Source organism: Chrysemys picta, chromosome 1, assembly GCF_011386835.1.
Source record: "Chrysemys picta bellii isolate R12L10 chromosome 1, ASM1138683v2, whole genome shotgun sequence".
Classification (NCBI taxonomy): Eukaryota; Metazoa; Chordata; order Testudines; family Emydidae; genus Chrysemys; species Chrysemys picta.
This window is the reverse complement of record NC_088791.1, coordinates 213298-230899: the sequence shown is the minus strand read 5'-3', so window position 1 is coordinate 230899 and position 17602 is coordinate 213298. Positions and strand designations below refer to the sequence as shown.

General features: G+C 48.0%; 1 protein-coding gene across 1 annotated transcript in view; it reads right to left on the bottom strand.

The window, feature by feature from the left end:
* Nucleotides 1-17602, bottom strand: part of HCLS1 (hematopoietic cell-specific Lyn substrate 1) — a 53947-nt gene that overhangs the window by 23501 nt on the left and 12844 nt on the right. The window contains exon 4 of the mRNA XM_065551352.1: nucleotides 1313-1442. Within this exon, the coding sequence (XP_065407424.1) occupies nucleotides 1313-1442 (130 nt within the window). The remainder of the gene's footprint in view (nucleotides 1-1312; nucleotides 1443-17602) is intronic.

Sequence of the window (17602 nt, the reverse complement as noted above, 5' to 3'; positions counted from 1 at the left end):
TGTCAGGCACCACCACTGTTCCTATCCAACAGAGGACAGACACACGGACAGAGTCAGTCACAACTTCATTCTGGTCTAGCAGTCAGGACAGACACATGGGCAGAGGCACAAACAGAGTATACTGCCTCTGAGAGACACATGGCTGAGCTCTACGGCAGCATCCCGGAGCCATTCCCACACAGCGCTCATGACCTGATTACATTCGTTATGGGCAAACAGAGGACAGTCCCACCCAGCAGTACATACACTTGATGCTTCAAAACAGCTAATTTCCCAACGGTGAGGAAACTGATTGGAGGAACAGAAAAAGAGCTACAAAAATCATTCAAGCACTGGAAAGAATGCGGTACAGTCAGAACCTTAAAGATGGGGGGGGGAGGGGATTTGATAGCTGCTTTCAACTACCTGAAAGGCGGTTCCAAAGAGGATGTAGCTAGACTGTTCTCTGTGGTACCAGATGACAGAACAAGGAGTAATGGTCTCAAGTTGCAGTGGGGAAGGTTTAGGTTGGATATTAGGAAAAACTTTTTCACTAAGAGGGTGGTGAGGCAGGTAACTGGAATGGGTTACCTAGGGAGGTGGTGGAATCTCCTTCCTTAGAGGTTTTTAAGGTCAGGCTTGACAAAGCCCTGTCTGGGATGATTTAGTTGGGGGTTGGTCCTGCTTTGAGCAGCGGGTTGGACTAGATGACCTCCTGAGATCCCTTCCAACCCTGATATTCTATGATTCTATGTTTTCAAATCAAAACTGGACGCCTTTCTTGAAGAGGTGCACAAGTTATGGGGCTCAATACAGACGTAACAGTAAAATTTAACGCCCTGTGCTATACAGATGAGACTAGATGATTTAATGGTCATTTCTGTCAAACTCTCTGGATCTATGAATGAACTCTCTCTATGCCGCTGTGCTGTGAGTCTACCTGCATCACCGTGTTCAATTCTGGGACTAGGAGGAATGGGACAGATTTAAGAAAGGGGATGATTATGATAATTAATCAGGAAATATTCCCCGTCAGGGAGATGGATTTGGCTGGGAATCATCCCATCAGGAGAAAGGTTGGGGGCCCCATCACGTGGGACATTTAAAGTTAGTAGAGCTTTGTCTGGTCTAACAGTTCATTAGGAATAATCCTGCTCTGGTCCATGGGGAGGGAGATGGGTGGGACTGCACAGACCTATTCCACTTCTAACGTCTGTAAGTCTCTGTTCCTGCTCTTTCCCTGCTGGGGAACAGTCACTCAGACAGACCCACCCCTCCACTGCCGGGACGGGGAACTCTCTGCAGAGCACAGACAAGCCACAGCAGCTTTTACCTTATCCATTCGGTCCCGCTCTGTTCCAAATTTGCCACCATATCCATAAGAGGCCTTGGGCCCAGTCTCCAGCTCCTTCTTCTTGATGACTTCATGTTCCTCAGACACCTTGCTCCTCAGCTGGTGGATGCTGGGAAGAAATAGAGGGTCAGGGCAAATCACTACAGGCCCCCTCAGACTTTGTCCAACCCAACAGTCGTTACACTCCATTACAGACTGGAGCATGCTGCAGTGCAGACTGTACCATGGTCGGTGGAACCAGAGTCAGACGGCCCATTTTCCCTGGAGGGATTGTTATTAACAGGATGCCAGTTGAACAGGGAATGTGAGGAGTTAGGCTGGAAGCAACTCAGCTACAGGGTTTAATAAATCCAATTGTTTAACATAATCTGCATCCAGCCTCACTCTTTGCAAATGAAACACAGACCAGGCCTGGCATTGCCTCCCATCAGCGCACTTCACAGGCAGGGGCCGCCTCATGTGGCCAAGGCTTGGTGCTCCCCAGTGAGGCAGATCTGAATTCTGCAGCCTCAGCGCAGCAACCTCATGTAATGAAGCTCTGGAGATTTGGATGTGAAAATGAACAGTGCATTCAGCAGGGTGCCCCCTTCTGCTTATGCACTATTACATTATTTACACTTTCCCTACATATTCCATTTTCTACATGTGGCAGATTTTTGCACTGACAATGCAGGGCAGCGCTGAAGAAGTCATTGGGGAAGCTGGTGGTTGGTGCAGCCAGTTATAAGGGAAGTGGGGATTGGAACCAGGGAGGCGCAGGAGACGTTTTGGGAAGTGAGGTAAGCACATTCACTGGTCACTCTGTTGCCGTGATTAGCAGCAGGTAAGTAGTTTCAGAGTTAACACCCCATTGGTAGGACTGGGGCAGTTCTTGTAATGGAATGCTAAACTGTATTATACTGTTCAGCCACTAGGTGGCACTATGCATAAAACACCTTATTTAAATGAACCTCAACCATACCTGGCAGAGCATTAAAGGATCTTATGCTGAACAGAGCTGGGGTGTATAAGTAAGCTCTGTGACCAGTCCATATCTAGCACAGGGACATGACATGGTGTCAGGAGTAAACTATGAGCAAAAACAGAAGGACCAAAGCAACAAAATTCAGGATCTCATCCACATGCCCCTCTTCAATAACCTGGAGAACTTCAGCTTTGACAAACCTTCAGAATGGACTAGAAACAAGATTTTGCAAGATTTCGCTTTGCTCTAAGCTTCACAAGGAAACTGGGGATACACAGGTTGTCTTCTTTAATTTATGTTCTGGGGAAACAAGCAGAGCATATCTTTAAATCCTCTGACTTTACTGAAGACAGTCACAAGGATGACTATTAAAGGGTTCTGGCTATGTTTGAAGCATACTTTATACCTCAGAGAAATGTGTTTTATGAAAGAGCAAGTTTTCACCAGAGAATTCAAGAACCAGGGGAAAATGTAGAATGTTTTATAAGAGCTCTGCATACATCAGTTGAAAACTATGTTTTTGGGGAATGCAAAATATGTAAATATCAGAAACAGGTTGGTTATGGGGATAACAGATAAAACCTTTCACAGCAGCTACAATTGAAGAGAGATTTAATCCTAGCGATAGTTATACATAGAGTAAAGGTTAAAAGTCATTATCATAAAACCTCTGCGGCAAGGAGAGAGAATTCCCATGTTAAGAGGGACAAATTCCAGCCTACATGCACAAGGTGTGGAAAAAATCATACCCCAAGAGCTGATCCATGTCCAGCCAGAGGCACATGGTGTAATAAATGCAGGAAATATCCTGCACTAAGGAAGTCAGGGAGTTGACTCATACTACAGACAATCAAGCGCCGTTCTTTCTTGGATCTGTCACTTCTGAAGACACAGAACCTGTTTGGAGAGTAAAATTGAATATTCATGGCAAGACTATTGATTTTAAAACTGACTCAGGAGCTGATGTCACAGTCATCTCAGAAGGGACTTACAGTAACCTTCAACCCCTCCCAGAGCTGAAGTCACCTGACACAGCTCTGACTAGCTCTGGAGGAATTCTGAACTTGGGCCAATTCACCACAGAAACAACTTTCAAAGACAACAGCTTTGCATTCAGGGTGTATGTGATTAAAGGACCACTGACCATCAGCCTTCCCAGCTGCAGCGTGGCAGCCATGATGGGCCTAGTGAGAAATGTGGAAGAAATTGACAGAATATTGGGTCATATTGATCTTTGAAAGGAGATCCAATACAAATCACTTTAAGAGACAATGCTGAACCATATAGTGTACATACACCTCGCAGGATTCCTATCCCCTTACTACATAAAGTGGAAACTGAGTTAAACAGAATGGAGTGGATTGGCATAATCAAGAAAATCTCTGAGCCAACAGCATGGTGTGCCCCAATGGTACCATTTATAAAGCAAAATGGGAAAATACAAATATGTGTGGATCTTAAAAGCCTCAATGAAGCAGCTGTGAGAGAACAATATATCCTCTCAGCACTGGATGACTTCCTTCCCAAAGTGAAAGGAGCTACAGCATTCTGCAAGCTGGATGCCTCGAGATTCCAGCAGATTCCTTTATCCAAAGAAAGTGCTAAACTGACTACATTTATCACACCCTTTAAGAGATTTTGCATTCAAAGATTACCCTTTGGGATTACCAGTGCACCTTTAATTTTCCAAAGACTGATGGCAGAACTGTTAACGAATGGAATTGTAGTTTCATGGCTGATATTCTGATATATGGATCTTCAATGGAAGAACACAAGAAAACACTCACCCTAAGCCTAATTGGTTAGTCTGGACTGAAGCAAAACAAGGAAAAATGTGGTTCCTGCCTACCCCAAATTGAGTTTTGGGGATAGACAATAAACAAAGATGGGATCTGTCCTAGTCCTGAGAAAGTAAAAGCCATTCGCGAATTGAATGCACCAATTAATGTATTGTTGCAACAACAGCGCTCAGAGTGGAAGCCAGATGCATTTTGCTCTTGCACACTCATAGAAACAGAACAATGATATGCACAGATTGGCAAGGAGTGCCTGCCAAGTGTATGGGCATGTTAGAACTTTAACAGATATCTGTGTGGACTAGATTCATTTACGCTGATAATAGACCACAAACCACTTGTAACTCTCAGCAATGAAAAAGACCTGGATCAAGCACGGCTGAGATGCCAGTCTATTGCTACGGTTAATGCGATTAATCCAATTACTAAATATGTTCCTGGGAACAATCTGGGACTAGCAGACATTCCATCATGGACCCCAGCATCACACTCAGCTACCCGTGAGCTCAGAGATGACGTAAAGATGTATGTGGATGCTGTGGACACATACAGACCACTGTCAAAAAAGAGACAACTCCAGCTCCAAAAAGGAATTACAACAGACACACAACTTCAGGAAGTTCTAAGTTACATTGGGGTGGCTGGCCCAAGTACCTAAACCACACTAACGAAGTGACAAGAGACTACTTTGCAGTGTGTGGATAATTAAGCGAGTCAAATGCACTCATTGTTAAAGGCAATTACACCGTAATTACAAATGAAATGAGAAGAGAAATCCCAAACCTCATCCATGAAGGGAATCACTGATTAACTAAATGCTGTGAATGGGCCAACCAGTCAGCGTGGTGGCCGGGCATCAGCAAGGACATAAAGTATCTGCATGTGAATCGTGCAGAACTAATAGACCAATACAGCACAAAGAACCTTTAATCACAACACCCCTACCAGACAGACCTGGGAAGAACTAGCTGTAGATTTATGCATATTCAGAAGACATCATGACCTTGTCGTCGTGGACTAGTTTTCCAGGTGAATGGAAATAACATACTTGACAGACATACCATATCATAGTTTTATTGAGAAACTGGTGCACTTTTGCTCACTTCAGCATTCCAGAACAGCTAGTGACAGACAATGGACCACAATTCGCTGAAGCAGAATTTAAGTCATTCTAAACAAAATATGATTTTGATCATATTACTAGCAGCCTCATTACCTCCAAGTAAAGGGAGAGACAGAGAGCTGTACAGACAGCCAAGAAATCCTACAGCAGGAAGATCCATTCTTTGCCCTTCTGAGTTACAAACCAACACCAATAGCAGCTACTCAATGTAGTCCAGCACAACTCCTGATGGGAAGACAATTCAGACCAAGTTTTGAAAAGAACCTATTTCCAAAATGGCCAGACATGAAGAGAGCAACCAAATTGGATAAAAACCTAAAAAATCTTATGAACACTTTTACAGCAGACATCACTCAGTTAGAGAACTACCAGGCCTAGAAACTGGTGACTGTGTTCAAGTCAAATTGGATGGAAAAAATGAATGGACAATTCCAGATATCGTTGTTTAAAAACAACAACAAAAGAATTCCACACCCAGATCATATGTGATCAAGACTGACTGTCAACATCTACAGTTAGTTCTTCAGCAACAACAATCAATAGAGGAAACTCTACAGATAGCAGGTGCAGAAGACAATGACTCAAGGATTCCAAACCGACCAGCCAGTCGTTGCTACTAATGGACAGCCAGATGACCAAGCTGTTATGCCTTCAGGTCGTGTAATTAGAAAAATAGTGTGATTCAGACACACTTAACTTATTGATCTGTACTGAACTTCAAAGACCATGTAAATGGTAGGAATGTAGAACTTAAAGAGGGAGATGTAATGGAATGCTAAATTGTATTTTACTGTTCGGCCACTAGGTGGCACTTTGTATAAAATACCTTACATAAACGAACCTCACCCATAGCCTGCAGAGCATTAAAAGATCTTATGACTGCCTAGGAAGAAGTACTGTGGAAAGGGATCTGGGGGTCATAGTGGACCACAAGCTAAATATGAGTCAACAGTGTAACTCTGTTGCAAAAAAAAAGCAAACATCATTCTGGGCTGTATTAGCAGAAGTGTTGTAAGCAAGACACGAGAAGTAATTCTTCCGCTCTACTCTGCTCTAATTAGGCCTCAACTGGAGTATTGTGTCCAGTTCTGGGCGCCACATTTCAGGAAAGATGTGGACAAATTGGAGAAAATCCAGAGAAGAGCAACAAAAACGATTAAAGGTCTAGAAAACATGACCTATGAGGGAAGATTGAAAAAATTGGGTTTGTTTAGTCTGGAAAAGAGAAGACTGAGAGGGGACATGAGAACAGTTTTCAAGTACATTTAAGGTTGTTACAAGGAGGAGGGAGAAAAATTGTTCTCCTTAACTTCTGAAGATAGGACAAGAAGCAATGGGCTTAAATTGCAGCAAGAGAGGTTTAGGCTGGACATGAGGAAAAACTTCCTAACCGTCAGGGTGGTTAAGCACTGGAAAGGGTGGAGCTCACTGCTCAACCCCTGGCTCTGCCACAGGCCCTGACCCCACTCCACCCTTTCCCGCCCCCTCCCATGAGCCTGCCGTGCCCTCGCTCCTCTCCCCTCCCCCCAGAGCCTCCTGCATGCCACGAAACAGCTGATTGGGATGTGCGGGGAGGGAGGGGGAGTAGGGTGAGCAGACGTCCCGATAAAACGCCATTTTTCCCGATATTTTGTACTCTGTGGTTTTTTTTTTTGCTCCTCCAGTGGCATTCCCTTTTTTTTTCTCTCTCTGCCGGCGCCACCCTCCCATGTGTCCCGATATTTTGTACCTCTCATCTGGTCACCCTAAGGGGGAGTCCCTGATCAGTGGGGCTGCTGGTGGGTAGGAAGTGCTGGGAGTGGGGCAGGGGAAGCTGATGGGGGGCTGCTGACGTATTACTGTGGCTCTTTGGCAATGTACATTGGTAAATTCTGGCTCATTCTCAGGCTCAGGTTGGCCATTCCTGGTCTAGATAATTACTCCTGCCATGAGTGCAGGGGACTGGACTAGATGACCTCTCAAGGTCCCTTCCAGTTCTATGATTCTATGATGAATACATCTGGGATGTATAGGCAAGCTCTGTTGCCAGGCCAGATCTCATACAGGAACATGACAGTTCTCACCTTCTAGAGCTACTGTTTCAGGCTGTCTGCAGACTTCACTCTTTGCAGAGCCATAGTCCACGAAAGCTTATGCTCTAATAAATTTGTTAGTCTCTAAGGTGCCACAAGTCCTCCTGTTCTTCTTTTTGCGGATACAGACTAACACGGCTGCTACTCTGAGACCTTTCACAGAAAACATGACACTGCCAGTGCATTCCCTGCAGGTCCCTGTGCAGGACCATGGGTCTGCTTTGGGCAGGAAATGGCAACTGGCACGTAACTGGCTGGCATGCCATTTCCATGCCTGGCCACAGGATTAGGGCCTCCACCAACTGGGGAATCAGAGTCCAGCCCTGGATTGCAGACGGGTGGATACTGAGTAGATTTTCCCTGGGCCATGAGAGTACGCATTTGCTGGATTTGGGACAGAGCTACTGCCTTGGGGCCAGTGCACAAATCCCAGCTCCTTAAGCATGGAGCAAGAGGTCACAGCATGAGCCACACCCAAAGGAAACACCCAGAATCCTTCATGGCAAGGCCCAAGCGGAGTAGGCAACAGGAATGGTGTGAAAGAACATGCCCCAATCCCCCCTCCCCCCAGTTTCACTGCTGGTGATTTGAGGAAGCCCTTATTTGGTTGATTTCAGTTCACTGAATGCAGTCACCACTTCCTCTTCCTGTAGGTAGACATCACCATGGCAACAGCCTACTTACCCCCTCACTGTTCCTCAGAAACCAAAAATCCCATCAGAGCTGCAGGCACTGGTGTCAGCTCAGTCTGAGGGAAATGGTTCTGCCTTAGTAGTGACCCCCAGGCTAGGATCAGTCCCCTTTTGTACCCCAGAATCTCTCTCTTCCTCTCACACACACAAACCATGCACTACTCCCCTGCCCCCTCCCCCCCACACACACACTATCCCCAGCCAGGAGTGTACCCCTTGTGCAACGCTCCCAAGGCCAGAATCATTCCCAATTGTGCTGCAGCCCCCAAGACACACACACCACCTCCTCCACCCATAAAGGGTTTCCCCCCCTCTAGGTTTCTAGGGGTCCCACCCCTGCCCTTAGGGGCTCATCCCATCTGGCTCAGACTCTCATGTGGGTGGAGATGGAAGAGGGCTGAGAGTAGATGAAATGCGAGGTCTGTGGGAACCTAACAGGCTTGTTGGCAGCGGGTGCTGAGGCATATGTGACCTTCCCCTGGTCTCCCATAGCTAGGGTTACCATATTCTAATAGTCCAAAAGGAGGACACCCCACGGGGCCCCGGCCCCGCCCCAACTCCGCCCCCTCCCCTGAACGCTCCGCCCCCTGCTCCTCCCCCTCCCCTGCTTCCCGCGAATCAAATATTCGTGGGAAACCTGAAACAGGCAGGCAGCAGGTAAGCTGGGGCGGAGGGGAGGGTGCGCGAGGAGGCGCGGCCCAGTCCGGCCCCCCCGGCTGAGTGGCTCCCTCCGGCGGCCGGCCCCGGCCAAGAGGGTCTGGCCCCGGCGTCTCCGGCCCGGCTCGGGCCCTGGGGCGCCGGCCCCAGTTCCGGCCGAGCGCGCTGGCCCTGGCCCTGTGCGAGCGGTGCCGGCCGAGCACCCCCAGCCCCGGTCCCAGCTGCTCCGGCCTGGTTCGGCTTGAGCCCGGTCCTAAGCCCCATGACCCCTCCCTATTTTTCTGGATATGTCCGGCTTTTTGGAATTTCCTCCCAGACGGGGATTTGAGGACCAAAAAGCCGGACATGTCCGGGAAAATCCGGACGTATGGTAACCCTACCCATAGTCCTGTACAAGGAACCCTTGGGAGGCTGGGGGGGGGGGGGCAGGAGACTGAGCCCTGGTTTGTAGGATCAGGACATAAATGCAGAAGCCCCTATTCTATTTTTCAGCCATTTAACCTGCCACATCTCTGTTCACTCTAGGTAGATGCCAAAGGCCAACGATGGGAGCAGCTGCAGCTCCAGGGACTGCAGAGTCACACCTGCCTTGTCCCCAGGAACTCTGCACATCTGAAGTCCTAAAGCTGCTTTTATTCATATGGCCCAGGTGTCTTGATGGTTCTCCCTTGCTCCGCCCAGACAGAGCGCTGTAGCTGGGCTACCTCCTAGGAGCGGGAGTGATGGCACAAACTCCATCCACGCAGGGAGATGTCACTCACAACTAATGGTGCTGGTCTCCTGGGCTCCCAATGGCTGAGGAGGCCCTACTTGTCGTGCCCAGTCCCATAGGCTGGAGGACGCTTCCCAGCTCCCTCACTAGCCTGTCCTAGAGGTAATGAAACAACTAGAGGCGGTCTGGTGCCTGAGCTCGCTCTGGGGCTGGCGCTGGGGGTGGGGAGGATGTATTGCCATTCCCTTACACAGAGCTCTAGTGAAATGCCACCTCTCTGTGTGACCTTCTTGCCCCTGCACCGCTTGCCTCACTTAGAGACCCCCCAACAGGCTCTCTTTGAATCGGCACCCAAAGCTGCCAGAGTTGGTGTCTGTCTGCCCATCCCTCACTTCTTTCTCTTTCTACAATGCTGCTTAAAAAGTGTGACAGATATTGACTGACATGGGGACCAGAGCATATCTTATGTTGAAAGCATGAAAACTTCAAAAAAGGAAGACTTACTATTGAGGTGGGCCAGATGGTTTGAGCCAGGGACTATTCATAGCCCTTTGAACCAATACAGATGATGTGTACTTATGCGTTCCTGGCTCATGGGGGTGGGGCGTTCCTGTGGAATCTGAAGTCACTAGGGGATGATAAATACAGAATCCCAAGGCTGGGCACGCCAATACCCTGCTTTGGAAGCTTGGCCACCTGGGGCCAGGGGGATGTATGGGTTTTACCAGTTTCCAAGATGCTGGGAAGAAAAGATTTCTGGGAGATAGAGGCTGAGCTTAACCAGACTCAGTGCCTTCTTTCTGGGCTAGGAAATGGACAGGACCTTTTGTCCAAGAAGGTCCCAAACCCCCGCTGATGTGTTGGAAGGACTTTGGCCTTCCAGGGCCCAATAGGGTGGCTGGGTGACTTCTGGTATGTTTAGCATGTGTGTATACGCCTGTATTGTTTTTTTCTGAATGCTTTTGTCCTTTAATAAATGTGTTTACTTAGGAAGAGCTGTCTGCTCATTTACAAAAACACTGTCATTGTCCTTGGACAGAAGCCAGAGAGCAGGGGCTGGTTGTTTGTCAGACCAGGGGACAATGGCAGTAAAGAGCAGGAGGCTGTACCCTAAAGCCCCGGACGGAAAGGAGGGGGCTGCGGGTCTCTGACCAGAGACGTGACAGCTGAGGCCTGAGATCTGACGGGCATTCCTAGAGCAGACTACAGCAGGGCTCAAAGGTGCAGTAACCCTGACATTGTAACACAAAGAATCTGTTTTTCCTGTCAACGGCTTGTGTACCGGTGACCTCAACCCTGGCCACCAGCTAGCATCCCGGTTCAGACTCGCCACAGCCTCATCCCCATAGACCAGCCGACTGGGCTTGCACAGCACACATGCTCCTCACTTTGTCACTGTGACCTGCCAGTCGATTAGTTCGTTCTGAGAGTGACGCTGCAGCCACTGCAAACAAGTGCAGCCTATGCCTCCCGTGGAGCCTGCAAAGCAGTGGTCTCAGCAGTGTTGCCTTACACACTGGGATTCCAGCTCAGATAACTGGGGTTCCACTTGCCACGGGGGGAAATTGACCCCTGGGCTGACTTGATATGGCGTAAGGACGACAGCCCACTACCCACAAGGCAATGGCCTCTGTGAGTGAGCCAAGCAGATGCCACTAACGGGCCGAGGACCCAGTCACAGACACAGCAGAGAGACTGACCTTCCTACCTGCCAGAGCTGACCTATGTGTATAATAACATGGCGAACACCTCCACAAAGCATAACCCTACTTCCTGACATTCAGCAGACAGGGCCAGCTGCCAATAGACATGAACCAGGGTCCGGGGCCCCAGAATGGGTCCATGAGCATGAGGCTGGATCGTAGCCACTAACATGGGCCAAACCTGAGACTGTCCAGAATCAGGGCCTGCAGCAGAGCCAGTCTCTGAGCAACCCAATGAATGCAGGTGCCTGCAGTAGGCTGCCTGTTTGGCTATACCTCCTGAGGGATAGGAAGAGTCAGCAGACGAGCTCTTCCACCCAGCAGCGGCAGTAGTTTAGCGACTGCTCAATGCATTCACCCACGACTGCGTTAACTCCTGCACCTGCCTGTTTCCAGCCCTCCTCCTGTCTTGCTTTGCTACAGGTATCCCAGCTCTGACCCTCTGCTCCAGTTCCTGACTCCTGTCTTCGGCTCTGACCCTTGGCTTTGGCATCTGGTTGCTGACTTCTGCTCCAACCACTAGGCATGGCCATTCACATTCCGGTCTCTGACAGGTTGGGCAGCCCTAAAACCACAAACCGTCAGGGAACTAGAGCCCATATGGCAAGCATGGATCCTAAAAAGGCCTATATCTCTCTGATGAAGATAGTGGGACCCCACAGACCTTGCAGGTCCAACTTGCCACTCTGCAGAATGCAGCCCTACAAGCTCAAGCCACATCGCCTTCAGCTGTGACCCCCTGCTCCCATGAGCCCAAGCTCCCCCTGCCTGACAAGTCCAATGGCGATTGTGACTAATTTCATGTGTCCCTAAATCAGTGTTAGCTCCTCTTTCTGCTACATTCGCAGTCGTATCCCACTAACCACGTCTGGGTGGGATTGATTCTGAACCTGCTTCCTGGGGATGCCCTGGCTTAGGCCTCTCTGATCCTGGAAAAATAAAACCCACTCCTGGGCCAATTTGAGGAATTCATTCAAGCTATGGCAATGATCTTTGATTACCCGAGTTGCAAGCGTACTGCCGAAGCTGCATGTCTGGTGTTGCAGCAGGGATGCTGGCCAGTTGCTAAATATGCAGCAGAGTTCCAACGCTTGGCAGTAGATGCTGAGTGGAACAAGGCCACCCAGTATTGGGTTATATAGTAGTGTATGTTGTAATACGCCATCGGCCATTTGGGCCTAGCATAAATGCTATGTGCTTGACATGAATACGTGAGTTATGTGTTGGCAACTGAAGTGAGGATTTAAGGTTATGAGAGGTCAAGGATTATCTGTCATGTCCTTTGAGGAACTTTGTCATGTCCATAAGAGGAAATGGAATGTCTTGGATTATGGCGGCCTCCCCGGGAACTGTTTTCCTGGAGTTATGGGTGAAGGGCTTAGCAAACAGACTAAGAGCTGATGACGTGATGAACTGGTCTATAAATAGTTGCCTGACACATCTGAAATTTGGAGTCAGAGATCGATCCAGAGCCCTGATAAAGAAGAAGTGTGCCATGTGGGGCTCCCCACACCTTATGATAGGAGCAGCCCTTGACTGGCAATTGGGACTTCGTTCTAATCTTTGGATTCTGGTACAATATGAAAGGGGTGTGAATGTGGAGTGATTGGGGTTTATATTGTAATCAGTAAAAGTATTTAGAGTATTATATACCAACACTGTGTCCGGTATCTGCCTGCTCCCCTATCCCATCAGAGGACTCCATCAGAGCCTAACACCAGTAATATCATTTCTGGGGTCAGCTTAAACAATGATATGAGAAATGAACTAGTATGGGTGGAATCCCATCTGGCTTGGATGTCTTTGTCAACCTATGTATCAAGATCAATGTCTGCTTGGCCAAATTACTCCAAGGGAAAAAAAAACCTGTCCTCCTGGCTGGGTTGATGCCATTCCCAGAAGACTACACCAATGCTTGTCCACTTGTGTTGGATGGTGATTGGCCATCACCAGGGTACATCTCCAACTCCCTGTCCGGCTCAGCACCCTGCAATGCCTGACACCAACCTAGAGGCACTGACCCTGACTCTAACCCTCAGGCAATTTCATGGATCTAGAGTTCACCCACGCACACCATGTCCCCCCACCCCCAGCAGAAGAAGCCCCCTGATTTAGTGGAGTCCATTGACTGGTCACTCCTTTCATCAGGACCAGTAACCCACCAGATGATTACCTTAGAGGTAACTACCCTTCAAGGCCACCAAGAAATTATTCAGTTTGGGCTAATTCATCAGTTGTTCTTGGCATCCCTGGCTCATTACCCATGACCAGCACATCCTCTGGTGGTCAGGCACGGTACATTTTGACTCCCCATTTTGCTGACAGTCCTGTTTTCCAAGAGCTGATCCAGGACCAGCAACCCTTTGCAGCTTACTTGGTCTTCCAAATAATTCAGAGATGTGAAGAGAAGATTCAAAGGTGACTCCAGAAACCCCCACATCCCCCCCCCCAACAGCTCCAGGGATTCCTGTTAAATATCAACACTGTGCCAACAAAAAGAAAGCTAACACTCTTCCACTCCATCACAGCTATGAATGTCCTTTGGACCTCCAGTTGGGCGCAGAGGCTCTCTTAGGGCACATTTACTCCCTCTCCAAACCACAACTACAGGCATTCTAGAGATATCTCAAGAAGAACCTGTAGAAAGAGTTCATTGGCCCCTCCACATCCCCAACAGGGGCCCCAATCTTCTTCATGGCAAAGAAAGATGGGTCCCTTTTGACCTTGTATGGAATACTAAGCTCTGAACAAGAGTACAATTCAAAATCAGTACCTCTTACTGTTTATTCATAAGCTGTTCCAAAGACTCTGATCTGCTAAGGTCTTCACAAAATTGGACCTCCATGGAGCTTATAACCTGGAGGAAATCTAGGAAGGAAATGAATGGAAGACCACCTTCCGGACCAGATATGGCTACTTCAAGTAGTTGGTCATGTCATTCGGATTGTGCAACACCTTAGTGACCTTCCAGCATTTCATAAATTACATATTTAGGGACATGCTGAACCAATTTGTCATCATTTACCTGGCCTACATACGAGTTTTCTCCAAAAGTCAGGACCTCACAATCATCCCATAGGCACTGTTTTAGAGAGAGTCTACCATAACCACTTCCTGACAAAGTTCAAGCAATAGGAGTTCAATAAGGACACAGTGGAATTCTTGGAATACATGATCTCACCTAAGGAACTCACCATGGACCCGTGTAAGGTAGTGGCAGTATCCAACTGGGTTGCACCCAGGCATATATACTGGGTGCAGTGATTCCTGGGGTTTGCCAATTTCTACATGAAATTTATTAAAGGATTCTTTAGCCTGGTTGCACCGATAATGGCATTCCCGCAAAAGGGGAACTGGTTGGCCTGGTCCTCACAGGCTCAGTCAGCCTTTGATCACCTGAAGAGGGCATTCACCTCAGCACCCATCCCGATTCACCCAGATCCCACTGTGACTGGATGCACCCATGTACTCACAGTCTACACAATGTTGTAATAATGTTTGTACAAAATATGCCTCGTGAGGTTGTGACACTCTGTGCCTCGGGGGAACACCCTGCACCCCCATGTTCATCCTTATAATATGATTGTGTGGTGTCCAATTCAAAGTTTGTCATGTCAGGTGTCTTCGGAAGGCTCATGAAGCACTGAGCATTGTTGTTATAGTAATGTTATAGGTTGTAATTTCATGTACATAATTATGAAGCTGAAAATGTATCCTCATGGCTTAAAACAAGCTCAGGCAAAACTCTCCAGGAACAGAGGGGCAGTTCACACCTCATCAGGGCATATATGGGACAAACCCAGCCCAGCCTCACAGGAACAAAGGACACTGACCTAGGCAGCAACAAAGAATCTGTTGGACTCTCGAGTGAGTGACCCCCCTTCCTTTGGTCAGTTTGGGACTATGATGCGATAATGCTCACCTGACCCTGACGTGGAGGGGGGGCAAAGCCAAGAGGGAAGAAGGGAGAGACGTTTGCATGCACTTCCTCTCTCTTCCACCTCCATCTACAGACATCACCACCAAGCGACTGAAGCACTGATCAAAGGGGAGATCCTGGCTGAAGGGCAACCAGCCAGTCTACGTTTGTAAGGGCATTGAAAGTGTTAAGATCAGCTTAGAATGTGTTTTGCTTTTATTTCATCTGACCAAATCTGACTTGTTGTGCTTTGATTTATAAAAATATCTCTCTTGTAGTTAATACATTTGTCTGTTTATTCTATCTGAAGCAGTGCGTTTGGTCTGAAGCGTGTCAGAGACCCCCCTTGGGATAACAAGCCTGGTACATCTCAATTTCTTTGTTAAACTGATGAACTCATATAAGCTTGCAGCGTCCAGCAAGAATAACTGGACACTGCAGGATGGAGGTTCCTAGGTTGTGTCTGGGACCGGAGATATTGGCTAGTGTCATTCGGTTGCACAATCCAAGCAGCTTAAATGCCAGAGGCTGTGCGTGAACAGCCGAGGAATGGGGGTTCTCACAGCAGAGCAGGGTAAGGCTGACTCCCAGAGTCAAGGATTGGGGTGACCTAGCAGGTCACCAGTCTAGATAAGACCAGGGGAACGTCACAGAGGTATCAACTGAAAACTAATAACTCGCTGAGCAATAATATCATGTATGTAGCAACATTATATGTAAAGTTATGAATAAAAGATGAAATCATGACTGAAGTGTGTTTACCAGACAAGTCTGGGGAGTGGGTAAACCTGTTTCTCAAAGACAAAGGACTAGCTGATGCCTCCAGCCAGGGGTCAAAGCTGATGGGCCATCACCTACCAAGTGGCCACTCTTTGGCAAGGAAGGGACAAAGAGATCTGCCTCTTAGCAAACAACAGAATAGAACATCTTTCACCACCAGACTCTTTGTCGCTGTCCTCACAGGGAGAATAAATTTTATCTAGGTGTAACCCTCAGGAAAATGTTTTTCTATAAAAGTGAGAGGCAAAAACACTCCAAGTTATTTCTCTCCTTATCCATCTCTCTCACTTTTTCACCAAAGAAAACCACAGAAACAGCCATTGGACTTTGGGAGCAGATCCTCACCTGAAACTTGGTCAGTCCTGTTGCTGGGAGCATGTGGTAAGAATTTTATCTTGAACCAAGTTTAGTTTGTTAAGTCTAATGTGACAGACCCAGACCAGTGGGGTACAGGAGTCTGGTAGAGGGCAAATATACTGGTCACTGGATGAGTAGTTTTCTGTTCCCTGAGTGACCAGAGCAGGGGCTGTACTAGAGTAATCAGGAACCTGCTAGAACCAGTTAAGGCAGGCAGGCTAATTAGGACACCTGGAGCCAATTAAGAAGAAGCTGCTAGAATCAATTAAGGCAGGCTAATCAGGGCACCTGGGTTTTAAAAGGAGCTCACTTCAGTTTGTGGTGTGAGTGTGAGGAGCTGGGAGCAAGAGGCGCAAGGATCTGAGAGTGAGAGGGTGTGCTGCTGGAGGATTGAGGAGCACAAGTGTTATCAGACACCAGGAGGAAGGTCCTGTGGTGAGAATAAGGAAGGTGTTTGGAGGAGCCCATGGGGAAGTAGCCCAGGGAGTTGTAGCTGTCATGCAGCTGTTACAGGAGGCATTATAGACAGCTGCAGTCCACAGGGCCCTGGGCTGGAACCCGGAGTAGAGGGCGAGCCTGGGTTCCCCCCAAACCTCCCAATTGACCTGGACTGTGGGTTCTTCCAGAGGGGACGGTCTCTGGGCTGTTCCCAACCCACATGGTGAATCTCTGAGGCAAGAAAATCCGCCAATAAGCGCAGGACCCACCAAGATAGAGGAGGAACTTTGTCACACTAAGTACCAGGAAGCATTTTATCTTTATTTTTCTTGTGTCCATTTCTGACTTTAATGCCTTATACTTTTACTCACTTAAAATCTATTTCTTAGTTAAATAAACTAATCTAGTGTTGTGAACTGTGTGGGTAACTCCATTTGGGGTAGCAGACTGTTGTATATTAATCCCCTTAAAAGGGCAACAGACCTAATCTATCTGCACTGTCCAGGAGAGGGATGGACAGTATAGGACACATGTTTTGGGGGGAGAAAATCTGGGACTGGGAGTGCGTTGGGCTCACCCTACAAGTAGTAAACAAGTCTGCTGGAAGCCAGAGTTGCTGCTGGGGTCAGAGTTGCTGGAGCAGGGCTGTGGCTATACACAGTCACTCAGGGTGTGACCTGCATGCCGGCAGTCTTTGTGAGCGGTCTGAGGGGAGCTACAGCAGCAAGTCACTGTGAGGTCCCCCTGCCCTATAACTTTGGGTGCAACACCTCACTGGTCTGGATTGCACCTTGGAATGTAACACTCACTAAACCATTTTGCCAAAGGTGCAGTTTTACCTCAACATGCAGGCCCACAACCAACTGCGCCCCTGTGCTTTTTAGTCTCAGAAGCTAACACTGGTAGAAAAAAATTACTATATTTGGCACAACTAGTTACTGGCTATCAACGCAGCTTTCAAGGAGTGACTTGGCCTCCTAGAAGGGGCTGATTCCCAGTCCAAGTCCTGATGGACCACAACTGGAATATCTATGGACTGCTAGACACTTTAACTAA